The sequence below is a fragment of the Triturus cristatus genome, chromosome 4_1 (genome assembly GCF_964204655.1).
Source record: "Triturus cristatus chromosome 4_1, aTriCri1.1, whole genome shotgun sequence".
In the NCBI taxonomy this organism is placed as follows: Eukaryota; Metazoa; Chordata; class Amphibia; order Caudata; family Salamandridae; genus Triturus; species Triturus cristatus.
The window spans coordinates 231,774,584-231,801,939 of record NC_140585.1 but is presented as its reverse complement, the minus strand read 5'-3'; the positions used below and the strand labels follow the sequence as shown (position 1 = coordinate 231,801,939).

The window sequence follows — 27,356 nt, the reverse complement described above, 5'->3', positions numbered from 1 at the left end:
AGGGCGGAAGAAATAAGGGATCAAGCAATGGGCGTACAGGCTCCCCCGGGCTGGGTGTCAAATATTATTAGTGACTTGAAGTTATACTTCGAGCAATTGATTGATGCCCAGACAAAACAAATCTTGAGTAGGCTGGATAAAGTAGTGTCGCTAGTAAAACTCAAGGGAGGGGGTAGTAACACGCCCGTAACATTAGCGCCCTCTATCCCATTGGGTAATACAGCTTCCACGATTTTAGCACCCATACAGAGGGAGGACCTTAGTATAGCTGAGTCACTAACAAACAAGAATCCGCCCACTATTCCACCAGATAACCCCGTAGCAGGTCCCTCACGTGATCACACAGGTCCCCTGCCTTTGGCCACTCACAATCCCCTCCCTACTGCCGGACGAAATAAAGACCCCAGTCAGAGTATTAGAGAGGTATCTTATACCAAAGCAGGCAATAAGGGGACATGTTTGAATTTACCTCCAGAAGCGGCCCCTTATGTTATTATTCTTACAGGGGTTCCTGAGCGAAAGTGCGGTCAAATAGAGATGCATGACGAGCTCAAAAACAAAGTCACACACTGGCTGAACAGAAATAGGCCACTACCAGGGAACGAACAGGGAGAAATTCTGCACGTAAGAAGGGTCAGGTGGATTGGAAATAAGGAAAAAAACAAACTGGGCGACTGTGTGGTGATAAATTTTAGGGCCAGTAGAACAGTAGACTACATATTAAGTTGGGGCCCGGCAGTCCTGGATAGCAGGATTAGTCCCGCACCCTTATGGTCTTTTTATGCCAATGATCTAAGTCCCTTATCTAGGAATTGGGCATTCCAAGGAAATGAGAAGGGTTATGGGACTTGTGAGGTTGGACATGGCATAAAATCACACGTTCCACCCAGAAACTATGGCAGAATAACTCTATCAAATAGGTTTGATCCCCTTTTGTTCATGGAAGAGTGGGTCTGACTACGAAGGGTGGAAGGCCAATTGGAGCAAACTGCACACAAATTGACTTTTGTCCAATCCCCTCCTATAGGCAACGATCAAGTCCATCCCATAGGGAGTGAACCAGGCCTTAGTCATCTGGTCGGGGAGAGACCCCGGGACAACATAATTGTAACTAAACTCACATCGGCAAGGAACAAGGTGGGTGTGCAAGAGGAAAAAAACAGTGAACCAGAAGTACAGGTGTACCCCCAATTCCATCACGCACAAGTGGCACAAACCAAGTGTGTATTAAAGAAAGCCTCCACTGAAGTAAAGGTTGCCTATCCCACTACCCAAATAGATCCATCAGGACTGGAAAGGAAAGAGGGGTCTGAAAAGATTTCCTGGAACATTGCGGGGCTAGCTTCCAAATTCCACAACCAGGAGTGGAGACAGTACATTAGCAAATTCCTTGTAATCTGCCTACAAGAAACCTGGGTGGTGGACCACAATCCATTTCATCTTGATGGATATAAGTGTTTTTCTGTGCCCGCAAGGAAAATGACACAGGGAAGACCAATGGGAGGATTAATCATATATGTGGACTTACAGCTTGAAGGTGTGTGGGTCGATTTGCAATGGAATTCAGCTAATATACAAGCCGTTGGACTTGAAGTTAGGAAAATGAATATTATTTTGATCAATGTATATAATGCTGTTTTAGGGAACGGGAAGAGTTCAATAATCCAAAACTTAGATGACTTACTGACTGATGAGCTAGCGTCAGGGAAGAGAGCAGTAGCCCCATATGTGATCCTAGCGGGGGATTTAAACTGTCACCTGTGCCCCAATTTAAAATGGATGGAGGGGGCCTGGACAGGTTGTACTGTGGAAAAAGGCCCACACCTCGAACACACCCCGGAGGGTCTGGAGTTAGAAAGGGTCTTAAATAACCACGCACTTAGGCACACAATAGACTTGATGGGACCCAAAGCTGGCCACAAAATCACACCAACATTTAAGGGAAGGGGGTATTGCTCTATTATAGATTATATCGTAGTTTCTATCCCCTTTGTGAACTGGTTAAATAAGGCTAGCATTGAATGGAGTATATTCAGTGATCATAACCCACTAGTCTTGTGGATTAAGGACTGGGCCCCTTGTAAAAACAAGAAAAGTGACAAGGCAAACAGCACATTGAGGGCTATGGATCAGGGGAGAAGGCTCAGATGGGCTAGGGTGGACGGGGACGCCTTTTATAGATCCCTAATGGAGGATGGGAAAGAAATGATTGGGGCATGTTTAGATCCCTCACTTGAGGGACCCATGGTGGTTAAAGCCTATGAGGCAATGGCACACCTCATTGGTGGATTACTAAAAGCCCCCGTGTCAGGGCCAATGAAATGCTCCCCTAGATGGTTTAATAGAGATTGTTCTAGGGCCCATAATGAATTGAAAGAAAGTTTAAAAAAGGTCCCTAGAGATAAGGGGCGCATTGTACAATGCAGGATAGCCTACAAAAAAGCCATCAAACTAAGGAAATTGGCTCTTCAATCACAGACATGGGAAAACCTACGGGAGGCTGCAGACAGAAAAGATTCTAGGGCATTTTGGGAAATAATAAACAACCCTTGTTTCCAGGACGCGGCTGCACCAGTAATTGGTGCAACCATTCTCCCGGAACAATGGTTCGACCACTTTAAAGTACTGTATAATCATGCTAATGAGCAACTGGGGGAGGGTGAGGCAACTTGCCCATGGATGACAAACATAGAATTTACGGTGGACGAACTGGTAGTGGGGATCAAGGGGCTGACGCAGAACAAGGCCCCCGGCCCGGATGGTATCCCCCCGGATCTCTACCTAAGTAAAGTTGATCTCTGGGCACCCATGCTAACTAGAGTAATAAACATGGCAGTTTCTACAGGTATGCCAAGATCCTGGTCTACAGCCACGATAGTCCCAATCTTCAAAAAGGGGAAAAAGGATGACCCCCGGTGTTATCGACCGATCTCCCTAATTGATGTAACAGCTAAAGTATTGGGGAGAGTTGTCCTGAACCGTCTTTTGGACTGGGCGGAGGAATATCATATAATAACAGACTTGCAATATGGTTTCAGATCAGGAAGGTCAACTATAGATCAGTGTCTGAACCTCTATTTACTAACAGCTAAATATACTATTGCAAGCAACCAGTCGATTTATATGGGGTTTATGGACCTTTCATCGGCTTTTGACCATGTAAACGGAGAAAAGCTCTGGAACCTGATGACTAAACTGGGGGTAGAAGAAGGCCTGGTAGTTATTTTAAGAGCACTCCACTGGAACACCTCAGCTAAAGTGCGTTATAATTTGGAAGGTGGTATTACAGCTCCCTTCCCTTGCACTAGCGGGGTGCGCCAGGGATGTATCCTGGCCCCGTTTCTATTTTCATTATACATAAACGGGCTAGAACAGGCACTATGCAATTTAAACGCAGATACCCCTAGAGTAGGTGCACGAGCAGTACCGGTGTTGTTATATGCTGACGATGCGGTACTTTTAGCCCGAACACCAAAAGGTCTCCAGACTTTGCTGGATGGGTTTGTCAGCTTTATGGCCAGTCTAGACCTATCGGCTAACTTAGCAAAGTCATATGTATTGTTGGCAGGGTCTAAACCATGAAAAAAGTTTTGTTACAAAATCGGCTCACACATAATGGAACAGGTTAAAACCTTCTCCTATCTGGGCGTTTTATTTGATGGGCTTTTAAATTTTAAGTTTTTAATGGAAGGGAGAAGTGCAAAAGTAGTGGCTTCAACAGGGGCCATAATGAACTACGGACAGAGGCTGGGTAGGTGGTCGCCTGAACAGGTCATGCACCTTTATGGCTCAGTTTGTTGCCCCAAAATAATGTGTGGGGCAGAAGTGTGGGGTTTTGTGAACCCATCACAAATTCAAACTGAGGAAAATAAATTCCTGAGGAAGGTTTTACAAATTCCACAAAGCACGTCAGCTTACATTACACATGCTGAATTGGGAAGGGTATACCTGGAGGACTTGATTAAAGTTAGACCACTCATGGCCTGGGTAAGAATATGGACTAATAGGGATGCGGGCCTGAGTAGGCAAATAATTAGTGATTGTGTGGGTAGAGACAAGGGGATGGATATCCCATGGTTGAGTTATGTAAAGGGTGTCCTGACTAGATTAGACCGTAAGAACCTCTTTACTGAACCCACAACAATCACCCCTGAGGATAAAACTAGCATTAAAAGAACTTTCCTGGCAAAGAAGTTTGCACGTAGAGCCGCCTCAGAAGAAAGTAAGCCCACAGTCAGTATCTATAGTTCAGTTAAGTTAGTAGAAGGTATGGAACCTTATCTTGCCTTACTATACAATGCACAAGATAGATTTTTAATTACTCGTTTTAGGCACAACCTTTTACATCACCTTTTGGCTGACCCGCCCGGTTTTACGGCCACGGTTGAGCAGAAGGGTACCTGCGGCTGTGACAATAGGTCTCCGCAGGATACCCTTCATTTTGTATTACTTTGCCCTTTTTATTCTGTACCCAGACGCCACTTTTTAGTAAGGTTTTTAAAACAAATGAAGTTTAGACATGCCAAAGTTGCTCTTTTATACTTACAAAAGGTCGAGAATCCTTTGACGTTAGCTTGTATTATGAATTTTATTAGAGTTGCAATAAGACTGAGACACACTAGAGGGTTACCTTGAATGTTTTGATGCTAATGGCTCCTTCAATGTAAATATAAATTGAACTGCACTGAAATGTTTTTAATTGTAAATTGTACTTTTATGATATTTTTTAAATATCGAATAAAGGATTTTGAATGAGAGTGGTTCATGTTGGTCTTCAGGGGGTTGAATTATCTGATGGAAATGTTTGGAATCTTTCCAGGGTAGTGAAGGTTCCTCAGTGGTTGTGGCCTGATAAAGAGGTATCCGTCTCTACTGATGCATCATTACCCAAAATTTCTTATAATAAAACAAATTGGAGAAAGTCTGTTCCTGCAAAAGACAGTATTCTGAGTAAGTGCCATGTACAAAGGTCTCGACAAATTCCTGTTTGGTATAAGGATTATTATGTAAGTAAGTGATACTTAGTTGTCCTGACTTGTGTTATTCTGTTTATTTTTCTTATGCACAATGTTTGTGATGTTCAAAGTTTGAGCATACATGTTATGTAGTTAATATGCTATTATTTTAAAATGTTTATTTTTTTGTTCTTTGTGTTTCTGAAGGAGGGGAATGTGTGGTGTCTTGCTGTGTCTTCTGGAATCTAGAACACTTAGCGTGTTCTGGATTCCGGGAGAGACGGTTTGACCCAGGCTTATCTGTAAGACTTAATTGATGATGTTCTGCATAAATAAATCATCTTACCTTAAAAGAAGCGTGCAGTGAAGACTTATCATTACAAAGATGTGCCATGACTATTCTATTTCTGGTCATGGACCATTTAGATCTACTTTTTGTTTCGTCGTAAAATCCTTTGAGTGCCATTTGTTTAGTCTGATGTTAAAGCGTTCATACTTGCTCTATGTGTGCTTGATGTAAATCCTTGCTTTGAAAGCCTTTTGGATCATTGTAGCCCTTACTAGTGGTCTCTGAACCGTGGCATATGCTCTAGTAAGATTTCAACACAGCACTTCCACTATTTGAAGTTTCCAGTGTGATAATGGTGATTGTAGACACATTTTAAAATATTACCCATTTTTTTCCATTGAAGAAGATACTTACAGTTGAATAAAAGACCCAGTGTTTTCCGACAGATGTATTTCACCTTCATAGAGGCACTAGATTAAAAGCAATGTGCAATCAGAATGAAATATTCAGCCTGGAGCTGTACTTGCTTTCTTACTGTAATGCTTCTTAAAATGATTGAGCTTCTTATCTACCAATAGCAGAATGTTTCCTAAAATTATGCAACTATAACTGCTACTGCAACTAGCTCTTTTCTTGGAAAAAGAGCTAGTTAATTTCTATGAAACTCATTGATAACTACTAATATTATTAGTGTTGTAATAGTGACTACGTCAGAGAAGATTACAATAGAGGCCGCAATTTGCAGGATTATTACTAGGGATCACCTCAGTGCACCAGGCATGGTTGGCAGCAGTATAAAAGGCTCCTCAAATTTGGTCCTTTCATGCTTGCTGCTACTGAATAGTTGAGTCAGTTGAAAACTTACAGGCAACTTGTTTAAGAAACTTGACATCATTCTAAGATCATAATAAAGCAGTGTCCTGGTATATGAAGATTTGTTTTTTTGTAGGAAGAAGGTTTGGCTGTCAGCTCATTTTCTCCCAGTTCTTAACTTAGCAATTATATTTCAACAGCAATTTGTGTGCCATTTGTGATAAGTCACCAAGTTGATCCTGCAGCTTCCTCTCTGAAGTTACCTCATGTTTGGAATAGCAATGTTGTCTTCATTCCTTTCAACTGAATCCATACATGCCCGATCCAAATATTGACTTCAATCTCCCTGATCAGGGCCGGATTGGGAACCCATAGCAGCCCTGGCAGTTTTCCAGAGCAGCCCCTGGGGAAGCACTTCCTAGCTCCGGGAGGCTGGAAACGCTTGCTTGCTGCTTTTGTTAACTGGGGGCCAATATTGAAGCACCGCTGCAATACCAGCCCTCAGTCGCTAAAGCAGCCCCCACTGCTGCATAAACAGTTCAACACCCTTCCAGCCTCCAGAGGATATGCTCAATGCACGGTACGACCAGTCCAGCCTTGTCCCTGATCCTCCACCAATATTTGTACAAGTTTAACCTGTATATTACGTTCAAGAGATTTGTGATTCTCAGTCATTCAAAGAAGTCTTCAATGTTTGATCCAGGTGATGGATTATCCTCTAGGTGAGTGTTCCTGGTAAGATGCTACTTCAATCCATGCCCAGATTTTACTTGAGCCATCCTGAAGAAAACTCGGAGCATACTATTACACCTGTGCACACAATAGTATAAGGAACCGGAGCTTACCTGAAACCAAGTCTCTGGGTGCTACAGTGAACTACGGTCCTGTACACCATATCATGTGAAGTGTGAGGCCTTCATAATGCATGAGCCACTTCAGTGCTCTTTGCCTGCAGGGACCTGGAGTTTTCTTTTGCAGATTGGGAGGCGTATAGAGTGCAGGTGATGACTGCAGGCTTCCTAAATACCGCATGGCATGGAGAATGTCAAACTTGGGCTTCTTCATAGAAGTACGTATGTCATAAATTTTCAATTAAGGATAGGGATTGACCTTATACGATGCCCTTCCAAGATGGTGGTCAGACAGTCCACTGGGAGTTAATTGAATATTATAGTCACAATGTGGTAGAGTTTCTTCGTATGACACATTTCCTGTTTCAAGTATATAAAACTCAGCACTCTAAGGCATGATGTGGTGTAAAGCACTTCATTCCCTGATTTTTCATCTAGCTCATCACCCATTTGTTATTCACTATTCACCTTAGAGTTCCTTGTGAACTACTCCATTGTGAATCTGTTAATTTCTGCTTTGTGCTTATTGTTTGTTTCCTCAAGCAGTTTTGATATCTTATTAGCGAATCCTTTCACCTTGGATAAATTATAACACTTGGCTCTTTTCTCCTTCCTCACGACAGGAGGAGCTTGGTGCCTTGCTGTTTCCACGATTGCAACCTATACTTTTAATCCAAAGTGTATAGTATTCTGTGGGTGGGCAGGATGATTTTGCCTAGTTTGCATTGGAACGGTGTTTAAATCAAAACATAGCACAATGCTGAAAGCAAAAATTGTACCAATATTTAGGGGCTCGACCACAAGTAACAGCAAAAAAAGGAGGTTCATTTATACCTATATTAAAACTATATGAAACATTTATTATGTAAAGGGTAATATTTGTGTGTTGCAGAAAGGAAAAGATAAAAAAAGATTGTCAGGCATATTACCAGTAGCGTACATTATATAATAAAAACTCAACAAGGGAAATAGTTTACTCCACACCTTGATGGAGCAAAAGCATGTTATAGCAGGTGACATGTTGAACAGACAAAATATTATTTAATGCTAATGGTGTATCAAGTGGCATGATATGCATTTGAGCCTCATCCCTTTGTTATATACCTTTCCATATTATATCCTGCTAAATTTATGATAAGCCACCATGAGAGATCTAAGTGAATCCACAAAAGACCTCCTTTTTCATATATGTACACATTAGTTCTTCCCAGTTGGTGTAAAGAAACATATATGGACATGTATCTTCATATAATGGAACTCCTCAGTATTATCTGGTATACATTAGTCTATCATATGTAGGATGTGAATCCAGATATATGAAAGACTCATTTATGATCCTTATACAAACAGGGTATAAATATGTTTATAAAATAAACATACATAGCTCATTTCCAATGCGCCACTCTACAGAATCTCAATGTACTTACAAAATATAAATGAAAAAATATTAAGGGCCTGATTATGATCACAAACATGACGGATATCCTATCCACCGTATTACAAGTTCAATAGGATATAATGGAATTGTAATACGGCAGATGGGATATCTGTCACATTTGTAACCGAGTAACCCAGCAACCAAGATCGTAATCAAGGCCTAAGTTTTTGTTGTATGATTTAGGAGGTCATGTGAAGGTTCATTCTGTATACAGCAATTTGTGTACTATATATTGGTATAACAAGAAATGTGCATATGTTACATTGTCAGTATTGCATCATCAAGTTGGCTAATTTGTCAGTGTCTGTTGGTTAATGAGTGGAGATGTTACTTATAGTGGGTTATGCCTTGTTCTAACTTTGAAATCCCCTATCTCCACGGTCTCACTGTGGGCTCTCATTGCACCCAAGTTGTATCTCTATTTGCCTTACTTATGCGTATGCTCACACGAACAATTGGTTTTAATGATATAAATTCATTATAATTCGCAGATATCTACACAATTCACTAGCACCTTCTTTTGCCACCCAAACAAATGACCTCAAAAACATATATGATGCAAATGACAAAGTATTAACACAAATGATTATTGATTTTAGGAGTTTCCCATAATAAACATAGTGTTAATAAGACACGTATACAAATAAATGATGTACTGTATGTGTGTACAATCTGTATTTACAACTGTGTAAATATGGTTATTATGAATTGTAGATCTCTTTACTATTGATCTGATGAGGCTTTGTAATGGAATGTAGGCTGAACTGCTTCTTCACATTTAGAGCAAATCTATAAATTAATGTAATAAACAAATTGAGTACAGTAAGTGACGTGCAAAAGATCCACCTATTACAATTAAACCACACTAAATCACTAGTGGAATTTATATATGAATATGATACTTTTAAAGAAACATGTTAAAGAGGTTAAACAAAAATACAAAGGTATAACATATTGAAAATGTGAATATTATTTGGGGGATTGTGTCAATTTATATATCAGGATTGAGAATAAAGTCTACAAGGAATATATGAGACACTTTGTAATCTCAGAGAATGCCAGACTAATCCTGTGACCTCTTCGACTCAACAATAGATTGATCCCAAGAAGAATGAAATTACACTTAGCTAATATTGCCCTCCCCATATTATTTTATGGTTAAGGGGCTCCCTACATTTTTGCTATTAATAAATGAGAACCAGACCACCCAGCATGGGACATTTAAACTGCCAACCAGCACCCGATGGCAGAGGCAGAGAAGCTACTGTAAAAAATGAAAAGCCACCAGGGAATACATAGTCTGACTTTCACCAGTCCAAAGTCTAAATGCCAAAATTGTAAAGAACCTTGAAAAGCATAGGAGGGGGGCGGAGCAAGCCCAGCCTGCAAGATGGCCGCTTCGTAGGCGAGCTCCTTGCAGTCGCCTATCAATCCTGACATTATCCTCCATCTCCAGCCTGTCCTGTGCACCAGAATCCGCAGATTCACACACCGGAGCACTGTAGCAACCGACTGCGCCGAAATCCGAAATTGTTACCTCCCGGGAGGGCACCGATACCAGCGTCGACGCAGCTGACATCGCAGGACCTATGTGAGACGCAAGCGCGGCCTCGGAGATGCGGAACGAGGGGGTCACGGACAGCCGGCTGAGCCGTCTCTCTCCTGCTCGGGGGACGCCGCTGACGGGGCCGTGCAACTGACCGCTACAGTGCTGCGGAGGCCGCGGGGACCCTGATCTCGCCGAGGAATCGAGGTGGGGACGCCCTGCGGCGACGGACCTTGCGCCTGCTTGGGACCCGGCTGTGGTGTGAGTGAGGTGGACCGCCGCGGTATCGAGCGGCGCTACTGGACCTGCCCTGAAGGTCGGTGCCTCTGCTTTGCGCAGTCGCATTCCTCCATTGATCCCTCACTGTCGGCAAAGTGATCTGGACCCGGCCGGCGCGACTCGGCGTCCGGTGGTGGGCCCTACGTGACCCCCCCCCCCCCCCCCTGCAGGACACACGGGCGGGAGTGAGTCACGCGCCGTCTGTGGGCTGTTTGTGTGTGCACCCCGGCCTTCTGACCAGCATTGGTTTTTGTGGCCCCCGTCCTGGACTACGCAGCTGGAGTCTTTAGTCCCACTGGTGTGAAGTTGCAATCACGTGGCGGGCGACCTACAGCTAGAGGCCCTGGCCCGCATGCACTGAACTGCTGCTGCACATCCACCATGTTTTATCGCCCCGAGACTGCCCTCTAACTGCAGCTACTGAAGCAGGCCACAGTATCAGCACAGACACATGCACTCTTTGGGCAGGTCGTGGGACGGCGGGGCACATGTGCGGGGAGCTCCTGCTACCCTTCTGAAAGCGCGCCGTTGCCCCGAGGGCGTCCACTGAACTTAGCCACTTCCACGGACTGCGTGCTCGGCGTGGGCAAACACACTGTAGCACTCAACCAGCAGAATCAGGCTCCCCGGCCTGACTGTTGCTCAACATCAGATTTGCATCCTAGCGGCTACTGAACAGCTACATTGGGCAAACCGGACCGTAACCAGCCCAGGCTTAATTTTGAGCAGGCAAAGAAATGGGCGGACAACCCTGGGACGGAACAAGTATCAGCGCCTGTGTTGAGCGTGCAGCCGTCTACCGCTGTTGACTTTCAAACTATGTTCTCGACGATCTAGGCAACGCTGACCAACATAGACGGGAAGATTGATACATTGACATATAGAGTGCACCGCATGTCTGAAAGGCTAGCTCGGCACACGGAATGTATAGATATGGTGGAGAGGCGGATCGCTGATACCGAGGATGCGCAACGCCAAACAGAATCAAAACAGGAAAAAACTGATAAAGTGCTGGCGACACTCATGGCGACTTAGAAGCGAGGTCTTATCGCAACAATCTGCGCTTCATGGGGATAACAGAGTCGACCAACACAAGTCCCATGGAACGTTATATAGAGTCCCTACTGATTGCGCTGTTGGGTAAAGATACCTTCTCACCCATCTTTATTGTTGAAAGGGCGCACAGGTCATTGGCGCCACTCCCTCGACCTGGTGCGAGACCGCGTCCCATTATAGCAAAACTCCTAAACTATAGAGATCGGGATGCAGCGCTCCGAAAAGCAAGAGAACTGGGAACGCTGTCACACGAAGGCATGACTATTTCCATCCACCCAGATTTCACGCAACAAGTTCAAGTGGCCCAGAAAATGTTCTTGGATGTCAAGAAAGCATTTCGCGACCAAAACATTCCATACGCAATGATCTATCCCGCTCGTCTCTGTGTTACGGAGGGAGGCAAAAGCAGACTCTACAACGACCCTAAGGAGGTGCAAACATTTTTGAAACAGAGAGGCGCACAAGCACCGGGCAGGCGATCATCCAGGGGCGAGCAAGAGTCTCAGGAGCATGTATCAGATGTGGAATAATAGTTGTATATCCGTTGTCGAACAATGCAGAGGGTCGTAGTCTCCTGGACGGCTTTGACAGCAAACCATACGGACACAGTGCTCAACCCAAACTCATGATGTATACTGTCAGTTATGCCTAACCCTGGTGGGGGGAGAACTCTTACAGTGGGGGTTTTATTGCACCGGTTCTAAACGTCTGACTTGATTCATGGCTGACATGGGAGGGCGGAGTTGGGTGTCACTGTAAATTCAAGGTGACCCCTACGTGACGGCTCTCACTGGGTCCACTGGCTGGCTACTCCTGTCCCCGAGTGTATACCTCACAAGATGTTTCCTTCCTATGGGGCTTGTTTGGGGGAGGTGGGAGCGGGGGATGGGTACTTTTAAGGGATGGCTTTGGTGAATTGGGACTGCTGAAGTGGGTGAGGGGCGGGGGGTTGGTTCATGTTAGGTTTGTTCACTGTGAGCACACCGACGGTATTGACGAGACGACTGATGAATACACCTGTTGTGGATAGCAACACGACCATGACATTGGCAATTCAGTTACACAAGAATGAGTGTGGGTGAGAAATACAACTGCATAACCTGGAATGTCCGTGGTCTCAACACCCCCAAAACAATCAGGCAGGTATTTGCTTATTTAGACCGCCATGATATTCAGATCACTCTCCTACAGGAGACGCATCGAACTGCGGCTTCCGAGACTAAGATTGCACTTAGATGGGCAGGATACAAACTGGCTTCATCATACTCCTCATCTGCTAGAGGAGTGCTTATTCTGGTGAAGTGGGGTGTACACTTTGCAACTATCAGCACCTACACGGATAAGGATGGGCGATGCGCCATGGTACATGTTAAATTAGGCACGTCCCTCATTACCCTGATCAACATCTATGGCCCTATAGCGGACGACCTAGAGACCTTCACACGACTATACAGCACTATGCGCGAGTGACCCGAGGCAGCCATGGTATGGGTAAGGGACTTTAATAGATATTTAGATCCTCAGCTAGATAAATCTAAGCTCCAAGGACTACACACACCTAAAATTACGCGGAGTGTTAATGACGCTATGCTAGAATTTGGTCTAGTGGACGTGTGGAGACTACGGAATGGCTCGGCTAAAGTGGGCACGCATGCCACGTCCACACATAATAGCTGGTCTCGTCTTGATTATTGGCTTTTAAATGGTGAGGCGAATAATTGGGTTACAGATGTAGTTATACTCCCTCGCACGTTGTCAGATCACAACCCAGTACTACTTACATTTAAAATAGAGTCCAATGAGCACCGACTCTATACATGGTGCTTTCGGGCACAGGCACTATTGGATCCTCTTTATAGTGATGCAATACGGACGGCCATAGAGCAATATTTTGACATTAACGTAGGAACAGTGGACAGTGCGGCAGAGGGGTTTGCATCAGCACCATGGCCGGTATTTTAAAAGATATCCATGGGCAACTAGCTCAAGTTGAGCACAAGCTGGCGGAGACCGAACAACAATATACACTCTTTCCCAGTCCTGATAAATTAGCAGTCATTCACGACCTGTTACAACAGTATGAATCATTGGCGGAATCTGAGATTCGCTATATAACGCACAGACAGGTTGCACGTGCTTATGGAGAGGGGGGTCGCCCGGGCCGTAATCTGGCCGCAAAAATAAAAGTGCAGGAGGACTTCCAACACATTACTAGAATCACAGACACCCAAGGGGTGGCCCACCATGCACCAAGGGCAATAGTGGTGCAGTTTCGTGACTTCTACCTTGATTTCTACACATCGCGGGATAGCGCGGCAGAGCCGAAGCTGGATGGTTATTTCATAGACATAGCATGCACCTGGCTATCGAACCATCATCGTCAATACTTAGATCAACCCATTGACGAGGCAGATGTCAAAGCAGCTATACGGTCAATGCCCAATCAGAAAGCGCCGGGCTCGGATGGGCTTATGGCCGAATTCTACAAAGCTTACATAGATTTAGTTACCCCCACATACTTGAGATGTATGCGGAGGCACATGCATCTGGCTTATTGCCGCTGACTCTTCGCCAGGCATTGATTATTACATTGTTAAAAAAGGACAAAGCCCCTGACGTCTGCGAATCTTATCGACAGCTGTCGTTAATAAATCTTGATGCCAAGATCTTGGCAAAGATATTGGCTATAGGCTACAGCCCTTAATGCCCAGTTTGGTTCTCCCAGATTAGTCGGGCTTCATCCCGGAAAGATCAACGTCTTATAATTTGAGAACGATCTTCGCTATGTTTCATGTTTTAGATCCTGAGCTGCCTTCTGCCGCGGTTCTGTTGGATATGTTCCATATATTGAGAAGAATGGGATTCCCGCCGTTATTTCTCGGATGGGTGCAGCTATTATACGCTGATCTCTCAGCACTAGTGCGGGTTGGAGGACTGACGTCCCGTCCATTTAAAATTCACAGGGGCACTCGCCATGGATGCCCACTATCACCGCTACTATTTGCACTGGCCTTCGAGCCGTTGGCATGTGTCATTCGCCAGCGTCACATGAAAGCGGCACTACATTTTTTACATCGGCCGGTTGGCATATCGCTCTGTGCTGACAACATGGTACTATTTTTTAAGGGAGCCGGGTCAATATTTGGCGTAGGTGTTGCAGGAATATATACAATTTGGTCTTTTTTCGGGACTGCAGATCTATTGGGATAAATCGATTATTATACCACTCACTGCCAAGACAACATCCCCCAGCATGGGTGTGGACCACAGAGTCGGTGAAGTACTTGGGGTCTGGGTACATCGTGACCCTGATCTCGTGGTCAGGGAAAATTATGGCAGGACATGCATAAAATTGGAGCAGCAGGTGGACAGATGGAACAGGTTGCCGCTTTCCCTTGCTGATCGCATAGTGATCGTCAAAATGGTTGTGTTGCCGCGTCTCCTCTATTTGTTCACCAACATCCTGATTAAATTGACACGCCAATTCTTCAAGGAAGTGCAATCCTTGCTCCTTCGCTTGATATGGGGAGGTAAGCAGGCCAGAGTGAACTGGGCTACACTGACGCTGGATTATGCTAGGGGTGGATTTAATGCACCAGACTTATATCTTTATTACTTATGTGCGCAGGCACAATATGCATATTATTGGTTCAGTCCGCACGCTTGCACTCCGCATGTTGTGGTGGAAGATGGGGACTCGCAACCGGTTCCGCTGGCGGGGGTTATCACACACAACCGCAGGAACACGCCCCGCGCCGGAATCAATTCAATAGACACAACTATAGGAACTTGGCAGGCCATAGGAAAACTTACTAACTGATTGTCTTTATATGCACCAGCACTACCTATAGCACACCATGCAGCCCTCTCTTTTACACAAGAAGAAGGTCCCATCAAAGCCATGAGAGAAGTTGGTCTTGTATACATGCGGGTATATATCCGGAGGGGTGGGTTATTACAGAGGAACACTTATCATATATAACAAATCCCTCACTATTGTTTAATTCTACCATCTTCAGGTTGAGGCGCGCGATTAGGGATCACTATCATACATACCAGACAAACCACCACCACTACGAGCCCTACAGATTCTGCTGGTAGCGCCATCTCGATGCAAATTGATTACTAAACTATACAGGGAAGTGAAGATAGAGAGGGTCCATGCGCTGGACAGAAGTTTAGCTCAATGGAACCAAAGTGTTACTCCTCAACAATCAGACACAGATTGGGAGCATATTTGTAGACTGACGGGGACCCTTACTCCTAATGGAAATTTGCGCATAATTCATTTCAAATACATCCACCAATCCTACCACACCCTGGCCAGGCTACATAGATATAGACTTAGAGACACAAGTAATTGTAAACAGTGTGATCATTCTGACGCTGACTTTCCTCAACTTGCTTGGGGGTAAATTGTTGGATCTCCATTTTTGTGTTTATTGGGCGTCTGAATATGGTAGGTAGAAAGGGCAATCCTTTGCTTTGCATGGACATTTCAGTGTCTGTTGACTGAAGAGCAGAGGTATTATATATAAGGGGTTATTCTATGTTCTGTGTTTGGGCCTCCCAACAGTATGTCTATCTGCCGGTTCTAATGTTTCCCAAATTTCATCTCTGTTTGCCACAGTTAAGCTAATACTCCTATAATCTACCCAGCTTATACCTGGAGTCATACCGATGACCTTTTCCCGATGTAACTGGCCTTCATGATATAAGTGTAAATAAGTCTTACGTAACCACAGAATTCATTAGAACCTGCTGTTGTCTGCCAGTGAGATCATCTCACAAGCATATATGATGCAAATGAGGAAGAGCTAACAGATGATAAACAATTCTTGGGCTTAGCCAATAACAAACATAGTGTTAGTAAAACAATCTTGATACGAACAATCGATGTACTGTATATCCCCTTGGGTGTTATGGATGGAACATTTCCCTCCTCAGCCACGGTGCACGTGTGCTGAGGACAGAACCGTTCTGTTCTAGCACCCACCCATGGAGGAAGCACTGGCGCTCCCCCAGTGGGCCGCCCATCTACGGGTCCCCACCAAGCTGCCAACCCGACCTCCCCCCAGTAATTTGATGCACGCCAACACCGTCAACACAGGCCAGGACGAGCTGCCAGCTGTTTGCTTCCGGCGTGTCAGAGAAGTAAGGGCCAGATGTACTAAGAACTGTTTTGTGCCTCCCTAATTGCGGATCCTTGCGATTCGCAATCAGGAAATCACAAAGTGGCATGCACGACAGTGTGCTGAACACTATCTCCGATTCCCAGAGGGTTGCGAATGACCTACCTCATGAATATTCATGAGTTAGGTCGCAATATGTGACCCATTGGGAATAGCTAGCACTCACAAGGATTGTGGCCTGCTGGGGTTAGTAGACCACCATGTCTGTGACTGCTTTTTAAATAGAACCTTTTTAGGTCTCGCCATGGCAGCGCATGTGCTGCATGCGCTGTCTTAGCGAGACATAAAGTAATCTGTATGTTGGGTGAAACTCTGTGTAATTTGTCATACAGTTTGTGATTCGTTTAACTGTGGCATTGCTGTTCTTATCTGGCTCTCTGTTGGCTGTTGATCCAATACTAACTTCTGTGTAGCCCGTAAGCAGCTTGGACCAACTACGGTAAACTTACACTGCAGGGCGGTATCTTTCAATGTAAGCACTACTTTGTTGTTTTTTTAGTCTTGCCTAGGCAGCGCATGCATGCACTGCTGAATGTCCTCTGTGCCTTGAACCGCAGCCCCCGGGCCCTCCGTTACTGCTTTGTCCGCACTGCTCGCAATGCTTTCCCTCTCCCGCTGTCCCTGCTCTCTCGCCCCTCTCTTCCCTGCACTCCCGCAGGCCAGACACGAGCGCTGCGTGATCTGCGTTCACCCCCACACACAGCAGCTGGAAGATCGCCCTGTGGGTGCACTATGGATTGCAAATGCTTGTTTTTCTTGTTTAAAGAGCGTTGAAATGTTGCGCTTTAACTTCAAATATGTCTTTTATTCATCTTTTTGTTTTTTTTAAACATCGGTAAGACACATTGATTCATTATCAGCACGGCGCCCTTTTACGAGCGCCACGCTGTTCATGGTTTCATTGTTTCCTCCACCGTGCCCTCCACTCTCACTCCCCCTCTCCCTTCTTCCCCTCCCTCCTTGTCTCCTCTTGACTTCTATAAATACAGAGCGCCTGCACTGATTCATCATCTCGAGTGCAATTATTCTCAGCCAAGGGTGTCAAGGTTCAGAAGCGGTCTTTATTGAGATCCTAAAAAACTCCATTGTAGGCAGTAAGATGGAAGCGTTCCTTCTATGATCATTTGTTTTAAAGCAGCTTTTGAATCCGGAGCGTCGCGCACAAGAGCTATGGACAAAAACAATGCTGAAACGAAAATTAATTTACGTTCCATATTTATTTCATCTCTTTTCGTATTCCTGTCCTGATCAGGGGAAGAGGCTGCAAAGGAAACAACCTGCAGCCCAAAGGCAACTTGCTGCCGCATTCATTTACTTTCACACTCGTAGGTTTCTGGACCATGAATAATTGTAAATTAAAAGAGAAAGAGTTCCTCTGCTCGTTGGCACTTAATGGGCCCTAGTACTGTGCTAGAATAATCCATATTTGTAAAGGACGAACATATCACCCCTTAAGGTTTCAAGGCGCTGTGGGGTGTTGGGGAGATTAAGTGAGCTGTTATCCATAATCACAGGATGCTGATCTGCCACCAGCGCCAGGATCGAACCATGATCCCTCGCTCATAGTCGGCCGCTCTGGCCGCTACACTACACCTCTCGCAAGAAGTAACCGGGAACCTATATGAAGAAAATGCACAGCACAAAATAAGGATTTGAAAATCTATTCTTAGTTGCAGAAATGATCAGTAAGAGAAGCAGCCATAGCCTCTCAGTGAATCCTATAACTGAACGTAGAAAAAGTTTGCCGACATCTTCCTGGTCACTGCTGACGACGCAACCACCTCAAGTGCATTTTCTCATAGGCACGGCCCTCCCCGCCTTCTGTCGGTAAATCCTTTGTGTCTCTCAAACACCTTGAAATCCTCTTTTCGCCCCAGCTGGCTGAAGATTCATTACATTTAGCTTCGAAACTCATATGGTGAGTCAAGGAAAACCAGACCCTCGGCCTTCAGCAAGATACCGGGAAGCATTCATAACAGCGAGGAACTGCAAGCTGAAAGCAGCCCTGGAAAAAGTTTTTATTATGAGACCGTATTACACTGAACAAGCATTTGCAATGCAATAAGTCTCGCAATTACGCGAGTCTGAGCTATTGGCATTGTAAATGATAATGCCTTTTATTTTTGTTCTGGTTTTTTAAACATAAATAAAAGGCCTTGTCATTTACAATGCCAATAGCGTAAACTCGCGAAAATGTGAGACATATGGCATTGCAAATGCTTGTTTTTAATGAAGCCCGTTTTTCTAAATGGAAAACGGGCTGCATTTAAAGAAGAAAAATGAAAAGGTTCATTTTTAGGTCTCGCGCCTAGCGATGCAGAGCGTAGCGAGAGTCCCTTTGTCCGGGGTTCCAAAACGGAGCCAGGAATCGTGTGCTTTTCCTTTTGTGCCCTGCTTTTGGCCCTTGCATGCGTGTTAGAGCATTGCTCTGCCCCTGGCCTATTGGTGTCTATTACGCGCACCAAAGGCCATGTGGTTTCAATTATCGTGCCCAGACATGGGCGCGATAATTGAAACCACATGTTTCGCTAGCTGGAGTTTTTCATTTTTTTTTACAATAGCGATCGCTTTTGCGATCGCTTGACCGGCGTCTGTTGTTAGTGAATATCTATTTACTGATATACACGCACAGATATGTACATTTATATAAATTAAAATATAACAGATTTATAGAAAGTGAGTTGATGTATACACGTGTTGATTCATAGAGATGTATGTATACACACGTACTGCCTGCAGATATACGTATATTACAACAGCCATAAATTTCTCTGAGTGCACATTGTACAGATAGAAGTGCACTGCCATGACTCCATGCCATACACACAAGCGCACTGATGCAGCCTGCCAGACGCTACAGCCACGTACACGAGGACTGAACACAACGCCCGTCAAGTGACCAATCGCGGCTGTTTGTAGCCAGCCAGGGTTCCCTGCCAGGCCGGGCCAGAGAGGTAGGAAGAGGGAGACCCACGGCAGGAAGCCACAGGGTCAGCGCTGCACTCCAGTCTGTGGAAGTGATCTGCCCTGCTCTCTCAGGAGTAACAGGCAGCTAGAGAGCAAGGAATGCCTTAGTGTGCACAGGCAGCAAGCACACAGGATAGGAAGTCACAGACAGATGGGTGGAGGGGTCGCCCATAAGTGGAACCACGACAGACAGCCACTGGGTCAGCGCTGCACTCCCTGCAGTGGAAGTGATCTGTCCAACTCTCTCAAGAGAGACAAGCAGCTAGAGAGTGAGGAATGCCTCAGTGTGCACAGGCAGCAGGCATACAGGATAGGAAGTCACAGACAGATGGAGGGAGGGGGCGTTCATGAGTGGAACCACAACAGACAGCCACTGGTCAGAGCTGCAGTACTGTCAGTGGAAACGCTGCACCCTTGTTTCTCAGGAGTGGCCGAAGCTGGGGCTAGCGCCTAGAGAATGGGGAATATCTGTGTGCACATGGGAATGCCTACTTGTTTACAGGGAGGAGGGCTAAAGGAAGACTGAAAGCCACAGGCAGCCAGGGTGAGAGTGCACATAAGAGTGGAACAGCAGGCAGCCTCAGGATCACCACTGCACTCCCTTCAGTGAAGACGCCGCGCCCCACTGTCCCAGGAGAAGCAGAGTCTGTGACAGACGCCTAGGTAGTGAGGAATGCCTATGTGTGCACAGGCAGCAGACACAGAGAATGTCAGGAAGTGACAGACAGTTGGGGGGGGGGGAGTGCACCGACGAGCGGTACCACTGCAGGCAGTCACGGGGTGGGCACTCCACCCCTCCAGGCGAGGTCTCGGGGTGCAAAGAGCCCGGGCAGAGGATAGATGAGAGGGACCGGAGAGAGTCCCCTTCAATGACTGTAGGAGCCTCCTTCTGTTAACAGAACTATTAGGTCTGGCTGTCTCGGTGTCCAGAGTGCTAGGACAAGGGGAGTGTGTGGGGGGGGGGGCATAAAGAGAGTGATTCAATCCCCTTGGTGTCTCTGCCGTGTCCTGGTTCAGCAGTCGAGGGACCTGTACATGTGATCAGAACAGAACAGGCCCCTGGTAAGGGAGAGACTGAAGGGATGCTCTCCGTGATGTGCTCACCCTTGTTTGCTTCCTCCCCACTTCCCACTGTGATGTGCTCACCCATGTGTACTCCTCCTACTTCCCTCTGTGATGTCCTCACCCATGTGTGCTTCCTCCCCACTTCCCTCTGTGATGTGCTCACCCATGTGTGCTTCCTCCCCACTTCCCTCCGTAAAGTGCTCACCCTTGTGTGCTTCCTCCCCAATTCCCTCCGTGATGTGCTCACCCTGTGTGCTTCCTCCCACTTTCCTCTGTCATGTGCTCACCCATGTGTGCTTTCTCCCCACTTCCCTCCGTCATGAGCTCACCCTGTGTGCTTCCTCCCCACTTCCCTCCGTGATGTGCTCACCCATGTGTGCTTCCTCCCCACTTCCCTCCGTGATGTGCTCACCCATGTGTGCTTCCTCCCCACTTCCCTCCGTGATGTGCTCACCCTGTGTGCTTCCTCCCACTTTCCTCTGTCATGTGCTCACCCATGTGTTCTTCCTCCCCACTTCCCTCTGTCATGTGCTCACCCTGTGTGCTTCCTCCCCACTTCCCTCCGTGATGGCTCACCCTTGTTTGCTTCCTCCCCACTGTCCCTCTTCGCCCTTCATCCTGCACCTCCAAGTCCAACCCCGCTCTCTAGCATCTCCTCTCCTGTACCAGGGCACAGTTTTATACCTCACATCCTCTCCTCTCTTCCCATTAGCTTTATTTACCACAAAAATGGATTTGCTTCAAGTAAATAAAAGACATTGTCATTTACAATGCCAATACCTCAAACTCTAGTAAATGCGAGACCTATTGCATTGCAAATGCTTGTTTAAGAGGAGTCCGTGGCACCACAGACTCCTCTTAAAAAATGTTGGCCTCCATATTCACAAAGGGGAGGGGTCCCTTGGGGATCCCTTCCCGTTTGCAAATGGGTTACCACCAACTTGAAGTTGGTGGTAACTGCTAATGTTTTACGACCGCATTCCTGGTTGCAAAACATTCATACATACCAGTGCGACTCACTATTAGGAAGGGACGCCCCAAGCACGCCCCTTCTTAATAGCGACTTGCCAACCCAACTTGAAATTCTGTCATAGCTTATCGAATGTAAAGCGGGCTTTGTACATTTAAAAATGCTTATGAGGTGGCAAACGGCCCGATTCTGGGAATCGGGTTGTTTGCGACCTGAAAAAGGCTTTGCACATCGGACCCTCAGTGCTTTACTTCCCCGGGGGAGTGTCCAGGGAGGGCAGAGTGGCACTGGGGGAAAGATACAGTTTTTCCTTTCCCCGGGTGTCTCTTTGCAGTACATTCCTGCTGCGCAATCGCAAGTGGGACCACGATCATGCAGCAGGAATGCACTCACCAGGCAACCAAGTTTTTTCTTTGGCTTTGGGGAGTTGCCTCCCCTTTATTTTTGGGTTAATATTGGCCATTTCTGTGCCCCTTGGAGTCAGATCGGCCATATTGTATGCCAATCTGCTCCCAAGGGGGGCCGAAACAAACTAAACACCAGGGAAAAGTATATTGACTTGTGGGGGAGCAGCCACTTAGGCAAGGATCACTCCTCCTTTTTTAGGGTAATTATTCTGGCTGTTTCTGTCCCCCTTTGTGTAAAATCGGCCATATTTTATGCCAATCTGCTTCCAGGGTGGGAGCAGAAACCCACTTGACACTAGGGAAAGATATATTGACATGTGGGGAAGAAACTCCTTAGGCAAGTGTTTCTCACCCTCTTTAGGAAAATTGTTCTGGCCGTTTCTGCCTCTTTGGGGGGAGATGAATCATATTTTTAGGCCGATCTGCCCCAAAGGGGGAAGCAGAAACCCACTAGACACCAGGGATAAATGTTTGCACAATAAGAGGAGGGCTGCTCCCCTTTTATTTGGCCACATATTTTGGCCATTTCTTTACCCTTGGGGCAGATCGGCCATATTCTTAGCCCCTAGACAGCAGTGAGTTTTATCTTTATATGTCGGTGAGTGGCCCCTGGGGTAAGAGTCCCTCCCCTTTATTGGGGCAATATTTAGGCCATTTACTGACCCCCAGGGTAGACAGGGTATATTTTTTCTGCCCATCTGCTCCCAAGGGGGACAGAAAACTCCTAGACACCAGGGAAAGTGTCTGAGTGTGTGAAATGGAGTTCAGCTGATGGTCTGTGTATACTGGCATTTAGCTAGTGGTGTGTGTGGAGTGGTGCTTAGCTAACAGAGTGTATCAATATGCGCTTGGCTACTAGTGCATGTGGACTGGCCTTTGGCTGGCACCGCGCATGGATTGGCGTTTAGCTGGCGGTGCATGTGGACTGGCATTTGGATGGCGGTGTGTCTAGACTGATGCTTGGTTGGCGGTGTGTGTAGACTGGCAGTGTGCATGGACTGGTGCTTGGCTGGCAGTGTGTGTAGACTGACACTTGACTGGTGGTGGGCGTGGACTGGCGGTGTGTTGGTGGCTGGTATGTGTATTGACTTGCTTAAAGTGTGTTTGTCAGTTGTCTGGGTGCTTGGTGGTGTAATAGGTGTGTTAGTCCTGTTGGTGTATGAGAGTGATAGACTCTTAAATGCCACTGTTTGCAAAAATAAGTGTTGTATTGTGTTGGGTCCGTAGCTGACAGTGTGAATGGTTTTCTGTGTCTGGCGCATGAAAGGCATGTAAATGGACTGTAAAGCGGTTTGGGTCTTAACATGGCTTTACAGCTCACAAGCTGTATGTCAGTGGTTCTAAGATACAATGTTGAAAATATTAACAATGACTTTTGCAGATTTTATTTCCTAAAGTCATTGTTGAATAAAGTTTTTTTTAAGAACCATTTACTCATCCTTGTGCTAAATCCAACCAGTATGCCTGTGATTAACTAGTGGATAAATGTGCAATAATGTTTTGGTGTTTTTTTGCTTTTTACCATCATTGCATACTCTCTCTGTAGTGAACACCTTTTGCCTCACATCTTTTCGGAAACTGGTCACTCAGAGAATAGTATATGGTGAGTTTTGTGTGGGCCCCACAAGGTTTACTTACCCAGAATTAGTTTCTTTGCCAAAAACAAATTGTTTCCTCACATTTCTGTGTGGGAAAGTTGTGGGATCACTGGACCGGCACAAAATGACCTGGTTTTGCAAGGGAGTCACCTGCGTTTTTGGTCCCAAGCTTGGCTGCCATCTAGGGAAAACTACCAAATCCAGACATTTCTAAAAACTAGACACCTGGGGAAGTTATGGGAGTTGTAGCTTGTATGGATCCCCCAACATTTTCTTACCCAGAATCCACTGCAAATCTCAAATTTAGCTAAAACAAATCAAAGATGAAGAATTACCAGGCCGGCACAAATTTCCTATCACCCAGTGTATCCTCAGGTCTCACGATAAAAATGCTACCTCACTTGTGTGGATGGGCCAAGTGTCCGTGACAGAGAAGGGCCCAAAACATATTGTGGAGGCATCATAATTATCGTTCACAAAATGACCTGGTTTGGCAAGGAAGACACCTGCGTTTTTGACACACGGCTTGGGTACCATCTAGGGAAACTTACAAAACCCATACATTTCTGAAAACGAGACACCTGGGTCCAGAGAGGTGTAGCTTGTATGGATCACCCAATGTTTTTTACCCAGATTCCCCTGCAAACCTCAAATTTAGCTAAAAACTAAAAATCTCATTTTCCTCACATTTCGGTGTGGGAAAGTTGTAAGATCACCGGGTCGGCCCAAATTTCCTACCACCTGGCATTCCCCCAGGTCTCCCAATAAAAATGCTACCTCACTTGTGTGGGTGAGCTAAGTGCACGCGAAAGAGAAGGGCCCAAAACTTATTGTGGAGGCATTATCTATCACAAAAAGAGCTGGTTTTGCAAGGGGATCATCTGCATTTTTGCTCCCAAGCTCAACGGTCATCTAGGTAAACCTACCAAACCCAGACATTTCTGAAAACTAGACACAAGGGGGAGTTCGGGGGGGTGTGGCATGTGTGGATCCTCCAAAGTTTTCTTACCCAGAATCCCCTGCTAACCGCAAATTTAGCTAAAACAAATATCATATTTTCTTACATTTCTGTCTGCGATCACCGATCCGGCACAAATTTCCTACCACCCAGAATTCCCCTTGGTGTCCTGATAAAAATGATACCTAATTTCCAAAAACATGTAGAGATTTCGGAGGTATCAAAGCGTGTTCATAAGCGCAATTTTTTTATTTTAGGTTTTTAGGCTGACTCTGCTCCTGACAGAAGCAGTTGCATATGTATCACTGGCCAGGTGAGAAAAACGTCTATGAATATCACAATATCTCACAAGACATGAAGAAGACAAAAAGTATATAATTTGAGACATAGTACAAGTGGGTGAGTAATCGGCGGTGTCCTATTTGCACGAGATGACAGTTCAATGTTTTTTTTAAGTCTTAGATGCTAGGGATTCAATAATGTGTCTTAGAGAATTCCAGTGCAGAAGGCCTAGTGGGTAAAGGACACAGAACCTAGAAGGAGCTCAGGACAGTGTGGGTGAGAGTAGTAGATGGAGTGAATGCTGATAATTCACTGTGTGGTGGTGGATGCAGGCAGTGTGTGTTTGTTTTATAATGCTGAACCACCACCTCATTCATATTTCCTGCCCTTGTGTGTGTGCATGGTGGTAGCTGACTGTGACCCTGTGTTCAGAAGAGGTAGCTAATGAAGTAGGAAGTGATGTTTTCGTGGTTAGAAGGATGCTTAAGTTGTAATGAGGGTGTGTATACAATGGAGGTGCCTGTTGGATTTTCTGGCAAGTAGCAAGCAGTAGTGTGGTGCTTCTGCTTGAGAGTTTTCCACTGTCCCCTGGTCTGCAACATGGGGAGTCAAGCTGGGTGTTTGTACATCAGGAAAGCATTTCTAAGGAAAGGAGAGGCATGTGTGTGCATGTGTGGAGTATTCTTCAAATTGCACTTTCTACTTCTGCCTGCAAGGAGAGATGTCCTCCTATCCCAAACAGTGTTGGGGAAGGTGTTTCAGTGTATTCCTTTGAGTGTGGTATTTATTTAATCACTGTTATCATGGCTGGGATCAGGACATTGGGCAGGATCATCTCAATCAGCAGGGGCTGCTGTGATACCTCCCACCTAACTCAAAGTATTGAGCGACCTGGTATCTTTTCTATATTGCCATCACAGAGCCAGGTCTATATTTCAAGAAGCATACCTGGGCTTCAGAGAATTAGCCATCATTCCTGACCCATTAATGCTGACCTTGAGCTAGAGGTGCGAGAGGCAGCAAATTAACCGGAAGAGCCGAGTCAAGGTTCTGGCTTAGCCCTAAGAGCCCATACACAAGCCGAGCCCTGGAAATGCTTGCCATCTAAATCATACAACAAACCATCATAACAACATGATAAAGTCTCTTCAAAATTTTAAAACAGTGATTTTCTTTAATATGGTAGTTTTGACATTGTCACATTATATGATCATTACCATTTGGAGGTAATTAGGAGAAAGGCGGATTGGTGAAACAAAATATTTTCCTAAAATCACAGGGGCATATTATCAAGACAGGCGATAAAATTATCGCCGCTTTAGCAGCAGAAAACTGCTTGCGAGAAATGCGCATGCGCGGGCGTCCGCGCATCCGCATTTGTGAGGAAGAAGTTGCGGTTGAACCAGGAAGAGGGAGCCCCGAGACGCCGCACCTCAGGTAAGGCATTTTCTTACTTTAAATACTTTTAATTATTTTAAAATGAGGGCGGGTGGGAGGCGGGCAGCTCTGCTACGCCGCGCCATGTGATAGTGCTGCCTGCTACGCCTACTTCGTGGACCACGAAGCAGGAAGCACTACGTACACTCCATGGGCGGAGTGGAGCACTACACCCACCCTTACAAATTGGGTGGGGGGATTCTTCCAGCAATAGGCAGAGTGGAGATGCAGGGACTCTAAGAAGGGGGGAAAAAACAACAGCTCCTCATTTACAAGCAAATGGTCTTTTAAAGACCTGTGAAGTACTCGGATGCGGCTGTGTGTGTGCCCCGGAAGCTGTCTCAGCCTGGGCTGCCACACACGGGGGGAGGATGGTGGGGGGAGATCAGCTGAGGCTGAAAACAAAGCAACAACTTCACGGGTAAAGCAAATCAGGCGGGAAAATAAAAAAATGAAAACACACAATTTGTGTTTTCGTCTCTTATTTTAAATGTGTTATTTCTTTTAGTCGCTGTGATGCCCATTTAACTAATAGATTATACAAATTATATGTACCCCAAATGCCCCAAACACCACATTTGTGGCTTTTTTGTGTGTTTATGTGAACAATTTCTAAAAATAACATGAAAGAAACAAAGATCATGTCTGTGGTATGCTTTTTTGATCGTCCACATACAGGAAAAAAATATAATTGCGGTGACACTCATGAGAAAAACAGTGTGAACCCGGCTTCCCTGTGCGGTAGATCTGCTCTGTGATTGGCTGAAATTATGGTGGATGTCACGTTTTAGGGCAGGATGATATGGCTCTGCATATCCGTGAAACCTCAGCCATTACCCCTGGTGAAACCGGGAAGGGAGGAACCTGTGTGGCCTCTGTAGCAATCGTGATGATTCATCTGCATGTCGCCTGAGAAAATCTGAGGCGCGCGCGCAGACTGGGTTTGATGACGATCACACTGTTCTCCCGTATCTAGGGTACGCCCTGCCTCACCTTTGTTACAAAAACAAGCCCGCGCGTAGTGCGCTAGAGCTCGCGCGCTTGTGTGAGGGAGCAGCCCATCTGTTTTCAATTATCACGCATGCGGCTGGGCACGATAAGTGGAAACAGATGTCGCCCGTGCGGGTAACCACACTGATTAGGCCGTGGGCGGAGCAAAGGCGGAACATGCACCCGCCTTTGCCAAATTGAGTGCTGTCTTTTTTGAAAGTCAGCACGCAGAGCTCAATTAAAATAAGCAAAAAAAGCTCGAC

The 27,356-nt window shown here is 45.8% G+C and overlaps 1 protein-coding gene across 3 annotated transcripts in view; it reads right to left on the bottom strand.

Moving 5' to 3' along the window:
- LOC146854167 (aldo-keto reductase family 1 member B1-like) overlaps positions 1 to 27,356 on the bottom strand; it is a 222,542-nt gene that overhangs the window by 134,594 nt on the left and 60,592 nt on the right. Inside the window, exon 1 of one of the 3 annotated variants that reach the window (XM_085651944.1) lies at positions 9,693 to 10,332. The exons of 1 other annotated variant lie outside the window; for it this stretch is intronic. In XM_085651944.1, coding sequence (XP_085508070.1) covers positions 9,693 to 9,704 — 12 coding nt within the window. In that variant the 5' untranslated portion in view covers positions 9,705 to 10,332. Of the gene's footprint in view, positions 1 to 9,692; positions 10,333 to 27,356 lie in introns of those variants that run through there. One more of the 3 variants, XM_085651942.1, reaches the window with a different exon arrangement.